The following is a 9,829-nucleotide window of genomic DNA, read 5'->3' on the forward strand; positions in this document are numbered from 1 at the left end:
GGGGGCAGGGCAAAGGCGGCCCTGGGGGCTCTTAGCACCCCCCTGGGTTTCCGATCACTGTCAGTGGCAGGGGGCTTCTTCCTGCTTTACCTTTCGCCTCCCTGCATTGTGCCTACATATGCAAATTAACCGCCATCTTTGTTGGCAGTTAACCGCCATCTTAGTTGGCAGTTAATTTGCATATCACCCTGATTAGCCAATGAAAAGGGTAGCGGTCGTACGCCAATTACCATATTTCTTTTTTATTAGTGTAGATTATAATTCAGAGCAGAAAAGGATAAATACTATAAAAGCTATATACACAAGAAAGTATCATGGGCAGAGTACAGGAAGTAATTTCCAAAGGTCAAAATTGGGGAAGGTTGTACTGAGAAGAGAATATTTTAGCTAAATTGATTAGTATGTGGCCTTTATTCTTGAGCTGGTGATAGTCTAGAATTTTGGTGGAGGTCTATTTTGTCACTTAAGATTATACTTATCACTGGTGATTTATGACACTTCTATGAAGCTAGATATACTGCTACTTATATTAGGCAGGTTTTTTGTTTGTTTTGGCTGGAGGTGCTATAAGGCTGAGTCAAATATATTTCTCAAGGGAGATGCAATATAAATATAGTTGTACTTATAAACTTTTGTAAGTACTAACTTAAAATCTGATTTACAAATAATATGCATTTTCTCTCTCTCTCTCTCTCTCTCTCTCTCTCTCTCTCTCTCTCTCTCTGTTAATCCTTCATCCGAGGATATTTTCTCATTGATTTTTAGGGAGAGTGGAAGAGAGAGGGAAAGACAGAGAGAAACATCGATGTGAGGGAAACACATCAATTGGTTGCCTCCTGCATGAGCCCCAAGCAGGGCCCGTGCCAGGAAGAAGCCTACAACCAAGGTACGTGCCCTTGACCAGAATCAAATCCAGGACCCTTTGGTCCACAGGCTGACGCTCTATCCACTGAGCCAAACTGGCTAGGATTAATATGCATATTCTTTAGCATATCTAACCATATACCATCTTTTTAAATTTTTTATTTTATTTGTTTTAGGGGTTGAGTCCTGGCTGTTATGATACTTATAATGCAGACATAGACTGCCAGTGGATTGACATCACAGATGTAGCACCTGGAAACTACATCCTAAAGGTAGAGGCCTTTGAGAATATATAGCTGTAACTTATTTCCACTGCAATTTGATAGATCCCTTTCTCTGGATTCAAATGTTAGATAATCATGACCCTGAAAGCAATTATACATTTTCTATAACTATTTCTAAATGATCCCAGCCATGAGTTTTTATTTATATATATATATATATCAACAACAACAAATATATATATTTGTTGTTGTTGATAGTATTACAGATATCTCCCAAAATGTCTTATTTTAAAAAACTTGAGGGGAAAATATAGAACCTCTCCAGAGTTTAATAACCATTTGCCTAAAACTTCACCCTCCCTGCCTCGATGAGTTGAAGCATGGTAGCCCTATGAAAACAGGAAGAAATTAACCAGTAAACACTGCTAATAAAATCTGAAATTCACATGATGTTTGTGTTGCCTAGGTCAGTGTGAACCCCAGCTACTTGGTGCATGAATCGGACTATTCCAACAATGTCGTGCGCTGTGACATTCGCTACACAGGACATCATGCGTATGCCTCGGGCTGCACAATTTCCCCGTGAGTCTGCCTTCCCTAACTAAGTGATACTCTTTCCCAAGCATTTTAGCTCATCAACAGGCATTAAACAAATGGTATTTGTTTCTATCATTAGTATAGCCTCCTTGCAAACTAGACCGAAGGTAGAAAATGGTCTGCACTATCACATAGTTGGAGCTGATCTTTTTTTGGCAATGCTAGAGAAAGAAGGGTGTACTCAGCTTTTTAGCATCTTAAAACTTAGTTCTGAAGCACACACCCACACACAGAGAACACACTGTTTCCCCAGAAAGCATGTGTGGAGGCCAAATATGTGAAATATGCAATACACAGTGTGGGTGACCTTGTGGGAGCCCAAACGGTTGGGTTTCCTGCTGCTGCCAGAGTCCATGACGGAGTTCTGGAGAAATTCCTAGAGTTCCTCAAAGTACATTCTGAAAACTCACTGCCTTAAAGAATGCAGCTGAAGGGATCAGACTGCCTGCTCTGTAAAAATCAAGAGTTCACATATCTGAGTTCTAGAACAAATACTAGGGAAATATTCCACAAGAGAAGGGATGTGTGGAGGTACCTTCATCATTTTCTTAGTCCTGAATGACATCTTAGATAGAATCCCAGCACATTAATATTAACAGGAGTGGTGTGTTGATGACAGTACTTAGCGAAAGCTGGGCAGGTTTCCTGCTTGTCTGCCCATCTCAGATCCCTAATGCAGTGGTTCTCAACCTTCCTAATGCCGCAACCCTTTAATACAGTCCCTCTTGTTGTGGTGACCCCCAACCATAAAATTATTTTCGTTGCTACTTCATAACTGTAATGTTGCTACTGTTATGAATCGTAATGTAAATATCTGATCTGCAGGATGTATTTTCATTGTTACAAATTGAACATAATTAAAGCACAGTGATTAATCACAAAAACAATATGTAATTATAATTGTGTTTTCTGATGGTCTTAGGCAACCCCTGTGAAAGGGTTGTTCGACCCCCAAAGGGGTCGAGACCCACAGGTTGGCGACCCACAAGTTGAGAACCACTGCCCTAATGCCTTAAGCACTGCCTGCTTTAGTGTTGCTGAGTTAGAGAGTCTAACTACACATGCCACCTGTGAGCGGCACCTTCTGAACAATGAGCACGCCATGAGAGTGATACTGATAACGCATCAGCTTTGCTTTGACGCTGGAGAGGCACCAGTGCCTCTGGGTCACACAGAAAGGTGTAGCAGGTACACTAGAAACTCACAATTAATAGTAATTTCTCCCTGATGTACCAACCAGGACAGTGGTTCACCACACATGCACCTGTAGTTGTAGGTTTCCCCAAGACCACCTAAACCGGTTGTGCAGGTTCTGCCTTAGACCTGGGCTCCTGTCCCATGCTCCACTCACAGAGCCACCTCCTGTGGCTTGGGCTGCATTCACCGTACAGGGGCGCCTTTTCCTCATTCCCATGAATGAGCAAAGGCTGTCCTTTACAAGTGTCATCACGTGCCACTTTCCATCACATGCCATTGAAGGTCAATGAAACTTGTAACTGCAAAGGGACAGCACTGAAAAAATGATGATTAAACATATTCTTCTGAACATGCCCACAACACAGGAAACCTGGATGGGTTTATGACCCATATAGTACAGAGTGATCACAGTGTAACTGCAAATCCCCAGAACAGCAATGGAATTTGAGCTAAAATAAATGGGTTATCTTAATTTTTATAATTCCTTCATTCTCTAATCCTTGGTACTCTCACACGTGCATTATGTATTTATTGAGGTCCTATACTGGGTATTAGAGATCAATGCAAGGATAAATAAGATTCCTGACCCTGTATAGCAATAATTCCAATTAATTACTTGTGAATCTTTGTTCAATGTTTGTCTCTTATCCTACTGTCATAGCCGGGACCTCGCTTCTTGTCTACTATAAACCCAATACCAGGTATAGGTCTGCCAACATGTAGCCTCTTAGTCAATATTTGATTAATAGATAATTACCCTCTCTTTAGGGAATTGAGAGGGTGAGTTTAGGGAACTTATATGCATATATGCATAGCCAATGGACACGGGCAATAGTATGGAGAAGACCTGGAAAGGTAGGTGCGGAGAGAAGGGGGTCAATGGGAAAAAGGGAGGAGGGACATCTGTAATAATATCAACAATAAAGATAAATTTTTTAAAAAAAGAGCATGCTGGGAGGAGTCAACATCACTGACACTTACATGGCAGGAAGAAATTGCAGGATATGTTTGGAAAAGCAAGTGTTCTGGTTTGGCTAAAACATGTTTCATGGAGTGAAGAGTTAGGTAAAAAGGGTGGAGCAGTAAAATGGGACCAGATCAAAGAGAGCACTGAAGAGCAAGACAGAAAGTTAGAACTTCATTTTGGAGGCCATGCAGAGTCTTTACGGTTCTTGGGCAGGGAGCATAGGTAACCTAAAGTTATGTGGTCAGTCTGGTGACTGTAAGTAGCAGTGGGTGTGATTCCCTTGGTAGCATTATTGTACTTTTTTAACTCTTAAAGACATATTACCTCTCAGTTTACTGATGTTTTTCACATGAATGAAATATTTGAGAGCATTCACTGGTGGGAACAAAGCACCCCGTTAGAAAGTGTGTGCCTTTAATGTATCCTCTTCTCCCTCATTTTCCTTATTGTATACAAAACATAGACCAAGTGACTTTGTGGTCCAGTTCAGTTCTATGATGCTACAATTAAGTTCTCTTCTCACAGACATTACTGTTGGGAAATTTATGGTTTATGATTTGGACTAAGTGCATTCTTATTTCCTTTACATGGGGAATCTGTGATCATAATGTCAACACACTAATATTGATGTATTGGCTTTGATCCAGTGTCTTGCACATTAATGCCTCACTACACATCCATAATCATGCTGGGAAAGGACTAATGCAGGACAGTGAGAGGCCATGGCCCTGCTTCCTGGTGCACATGCCACACCTGCTCCATGGAGTGAACTCACCCAGGCAGAGCTGCTGTTCTGATGAGTCCTGCTTTACTTTTGGTTGTTTCAGTAGATATTTTTTTAATCATAAATATCAGGCATATACTTTCTGCTGCTGACATAGTTACTTTCTTTAAATCAGTGTTAAAATCAAGTGTTGGCCCTGGCTGCATTATCCTGATATCCCAATGTTGCAGGTTCGATCCCCTGTCAGGGAAATATAAGAATTAACTAATGAATGCATAAATAAGTGGAAAAAGAAATTTATATTTTTCTCTCTCTCTCTCTCAAATAAAAAAATATTTTTTCTCAATCAAGTATTGATGGATAATTTCATAAGGTAACTGCTGCTTAGGTGGAGGAAAAATGATATCTCAATTTTTTAAAAGGTTGACTTCAAACTTGTCTACTGTATTCATTCATAATATTATCAGGTTAATAACTTATCTTTTGTTTTTTAATATAGGTATTAAAAAGCAAGCCAAGACTCCCAATGGATAAATCAGTGCCTGGTGTTCTGAAGTGGGAAAAATAGATTAACTTCAGTAGGATTTATGTATTTTGAAAAAGAGAACAGAAAACAACAAATTAATTTTTGTTTGGACTTTTTTATAACTAAGCACATAACTGGATTTTGAACATTTAAATTGGCATTGTTTGGAAAAATTGTAATATTATTATCCACATTATTTTGTGAATTAACATGTTTCAATTCTGTAGTTGCACCCTTGGCTCTTTCGAAGAAATCCAAATTTATGCTCTTTTTGAAATTATAATACAGAAGAGAAAGTAATATTGCAATGAATGAGCCAAAATTACTTTGAACTGGGAATTTTCTAAAGTGCTGTAACTTCAGTGAACTACGGTAATCATTGGCTTATATATGTCCTGGCTCCTACTGTTTAAATTGGTATGGACACATTTGGTGCTGAGAAAGAAACAAATGTATTACCATTGGTCTCAAAAAATATTACTATATAGCAGAGAAATGGCAGTATATGTATTCAGATAGTTACATCCCTATATAAAATTTATGTTTACATTTTTTAATTAGTAGATAAACTTTCTTTCTGTCAAGTGTACAATTTCATTCTGACATACGTCAGTTTTTATTTTGGGACAAATTAAGTAATTGAGCTGCCCAACTCTCCCTGACGTTTGTTGATGCTCCACTCTACTCTTTAATTTTCCTATGGGCAGAGACCTTTTAAGTGGCATCTTAAAATTACCCTTCTGGGGACTGGTATACATAGGACAACTGTGTCAGTGGGAAGTTATTCTGATGACAAACGTGATATATCCAAAGATAATGCACAATTAAGTATATTGAGGTACTAGCCAAATTTTTTTTCTTACAGACATAAAATAAAAAGCAAAATGAACAAGTCCCTCAAACTACAACTGTCTCTCAAATAATTTTTAAAAAGTAATGAAAACCATCTTAGAATTTTCCAATTTTCTACATTTAAAAAAACGTTCAGCTTTAAAAAGAGGAATGCTAGACAGTTTTAAGTTATCCAGAATAGATGACATAATGTGTGTGGGTACAGGAACCATATCCTATGTCATCCAGGAATCAGTCGTGTGTGTGTGTGTGTGTGTGTGTGTGTGCACGTGTGTGTGTCTGAAATATAATCCAGATTAGCAAAGCACACAGCATTATGTACTTGAGGGGTTGGTGAGTAAAGGTAAAAAAAAATACTTTCGGCAAAACCAAAGGCTGTGCTGCATAATGAGACAGCTGTGCTTTTATTTTAAACTGTGAAATCATGTGCTACAACAGAATTGGGAGACTTCCTCTTTTTCTTAGATTCAAAAGGTGCAGAAAGAAGTCAAATTACACTTTTAAGTTAGTGGTGCTTAAGCAGAAGTTATTCTATATTAACCAGTATTAAAATCTCAAGCAAGGTACTTCAAGTGCCAGGACACACAGGTAGAATTTAAAAATGAGTTGGCCTCCGTGTATTACATGCCACGGAGTTGTAAAGTCAACACCATTCAGCATTCACTCAGTGCCTAGAGCGGTGAGAGGTGATAGAGATGGACAGTCATTGAGGGGTGGATAATGGAGGGCCACAGATCTACATTTGCCAGGGCACACTTCCCAACAGAGAACACAGACAGCTTAGTAGAGATCAGAGCTTTCACTGAGCTAGTATCTGAGCTATGGGATAGCTTCTTTGATGTACCTCTTTGCCTTAAATTGCTTTTTAGTTATAAGATTGCAGAAAGATACTTTCTTTTAGATTATAATATTTTCAAATATTTTAACATACTTACTTTTTAGAAAAACGAAAAACTACTGTCAGTATTAATACTGAGCCAGACTGGCATCTACAGATTTAAGATCTATTAGTACAAGATTCTTACCCCTGTATTAAAAGCTAGCCAATACCATGGCCTTTGGATACACGAGATGATACATTTACTATCATTCATTAGGCCCTCCATCTGTCTGTCCATCCATCATCATTTGAGGGCCTAATATATGCCAGGCACTGACATGCTAGGCATTAGGATGTAAAAAAGATTTTCTCTAACCTCAATTAAGTATTAAAAATGTCATTATTATCCTTTAGGTTCACTTTATTTCATTTTTAACAATTATAAGTACATGTCTAAAAATTTTTATTTTAAGCTCTATTGTTTTTCATGACCATATTTTATTTTAAAAATAAGTTAAAAATTAATAGTTATATGCATGTATGTGTTACTAATAATTAAAAATATGTTTCCAATCCCTGAACTGTCTGCCTTTTAAGTATAAAATGTACTATTTGATTGATTTGGGGGGGAAAAAAGTTTCAATTAGGAAGTAAAGATTCTTACTTAATCCTTATGCATTCTTCCCTCTCAGTCATTCTTCAACACTCCCTTAACACTCAATAGTTTTGAACCTCAAGGGATCTCTTCTTTGAATAACCACAAAAACTCATAGAAAATGACTAGCTGGTAAAAGTTATCCATTAATAAAATAAACAATCCAGCTTTACAAACCCTAAATTAAAAAAATTAAATAGAAAGTAGAAATAATACAAAGAATGTTGAGTAGTGAAAAGAGACTGGCTTTTAAACTAATAAAGACTGTGAAAAAATGGGCTAAACAGGGAAATAATTTAATGAGTCTTCCACACACCATATTAATGGCCTCATAATTATTCAGACCACAGTCTGGACTAAAGATGTCTTGACTTTTGGGGTGAGGATTCAGTTTCCCAGCAGTACCGGAATCTATAACTTGCCTATTTCTAGGAAATCTTTACACTTTTACATAATAAATTTATTCACAATTTCAGTCACTAGGCATTATTTGTAATAATGAACAATAATTGTTTTTTATTTGAAACCTCATAGAATAATCACATTTAAACATTCCAAATATTCAGATTTCAGAGGACATGCCATGCATTAAAATGATCATGGCACTGAGAAATCACCGTTAGCAAACTGTGTGAAATATACAATTTCTGGTCAGAAGATGTCTTATTTTAAAAATAGCTTTTTTGACACTAACAGTATAGTAACTGATAAGTAAAAAGTTACCCCTTTTATACATTTTTTTAATATTTAGAATCCATATTCACAAATAATACATTCAAACAACAGCTATATTTCATTTTCAGCTACCAAAAGTCCTGGGCCACTTTTAAACACTTCAAGCATTTCATTTATCTTTTAAACTAAAATGGTGCTGAATTATTTCAACTTGAATGTAAAAATATGTTATCTTAGTTCACAGGATATAAACATTTAATTAATATATAATTGCTTGCTACTAACTACATGTCATTTGATATTGTAATACTTTCAATGAAATTTTAGTTTCTTCCAAAATTTCCAGGAATCCTATTTGTAAAACACCTGTAAGTTTTTTGAGGAGCTCTTAATTTACATGCCCTGACACTGGCTTTATAGTCTTTTTTACACTCTCACATTCTTTCATTGTATGCTCTACTACGAGTGCAAAAATGCCTTGAATAAATGATTTCAAGTATCCATACTGGTCATTTGTTGTTACATATAAATAAATGATATGAACTTCATTTTAGGTTAAAATCTAAAAGCCCATGTATATGGTTTGTGGTTTTGCTTAGTTGCCTTTTGTATTAACAAACTGTTTAATAAGCTCACATGACTTGAAATTTGTCTATGATGGATAAAAAGAAATCTAATTGATGTTTTAAAAAAGAAACTATCATATATGAATGGATCCTAACTTTTGTCACCATTACCAGTCACTTCAAGGACACAGAGCAGGCATTGAGAGAACGACCACATTCTGTTTTAATTGGGATTTATAAGAAATATGCATAAGCATACATACACTCAGGGGACACATTCAACTAAAGCTACAAGCTAGCCATAAAAAGAGAAACATTGCTATCATAGAAATCCTTATTTAAATGTTTACCAGATTAGCCTGGAAGCTGATAACCTGAGAAAACAACCTGCCCCAAACTGTGGACAAATGTTTTTTGGGGGGGAGGGAAATTCACAAAATTAACCCAAAAAACAATTCACCTTTAAAGAGCTCTTACAGGTAAAACAGATGTAGGCTTGTGGTTGGCAGTTTGGAGATTTAAGTTGTAGAATATTTGGTGATACTCTGAACGAACAATTTTCTGCTTCCCTAGCCTGCTCAAGGTAAAGTATCTGAATACACTTTCCTTATTAATGCAAAAGATAATTTTCTTTGTCCCATCAATGTTCAGTATTTCTCACACTGTTCAATATTAGCTCATTAACCAAGATGGAGAGGGCAGATCATTCCCTTTTGTCAGAAAACTTGACTGCCTTATGCTACTCATGCTATCTAATAAAACAGAAACATGGTAATTGGCGTACGACCGCTACCCTTCCCATTGGCTAATCAGCGAGATATGCAAATTAACTGACAGCCAAGATGGCCGCCGGCAGCCAGGCAGCTTGAAACTAACATGAGGCTTGCTTGCTTCAGTGATGGAGGACTCCAAAGTTCCCTGCCTGCACTTGCCTGCCTCTCAGCCTGCAACTCTAAGCAACTATGTTGCGAATAAAGAAGCTAAAAATACCCCAGAAACCTGCTTTACTCAGTGGAGCTTCAGCCAGCCGGACTGCAACATGGTATCAAATACAGAAGGTAAACAAAGGCCAGAAACCTGTTTTCAGCAGCCGAGCCTCAGAGCTAAAGCTGACCCAGAATAAAAAAGAAAAAAAAAGAAAAAAAGGAGCGGTTGGGAGCTT

The 9,829-nt window shown here is 37.2% G+C and overlaps 1 protein-coding gene and 1 long non-coding RNA gene across 3 annotated transcripts in view; one reads left to right on the forward strand and one right to left on the reverse strand.

The window, feature by feature from the left end:
• The window catches only part of LOX (lysyl oxidase), a 15,147-nt gene extending 8,808 nt beyond the window's left edge, over positions 1 to 6,339 (forward strand). The window contains exons 5-7 of one of the 2 annotated variants that reach the window (XM_006764395.2): positions 1,041 to 1,136; positions 1,555 to 1,670; positions 5,073 to 6,339. In XM_006764395.2, coding sequence (XP_006764458.1) covers positions 1,041 to 1,136; positions 1,555 to 1,670; positions 5,073 to 5,079 — 219 coding nt within the window. In that variant the 3' untranslated portion in view covers positions 5,080 to 6,339. Of the gene's footprint in view, positions 1 to 1,040; positions 1,137 to 1,554; positions 1,675 to 5,072 lie in introns of those variants that run through there. The other variant, XM_006764396.1, reaches the window with a different exon arrangement.
• Positions 1 to 9,829, reverse strand: part of LOC102760058 — a 41,069-nt gene that overhangs the window by 8,271 nt on the left and 22,969 nt on the right. The gene's annotated exons all lie outside the window — the stretch shown is intronic.

Source organism: Myotis davidii, unplaced genomic scaffold (assembly GCF_000327345.1).
Source record: "Myotis davidii unplaced genomic scaffold, ASM32734v1 scaffold159, whole genome shotgun sequence".
NCBI classification, from domain to species: Eukaryota; Metazoa; Chordata; class Mammalia; order Chiroptera; family Vespertilionidae; genus Myotis; species Myotis davidii.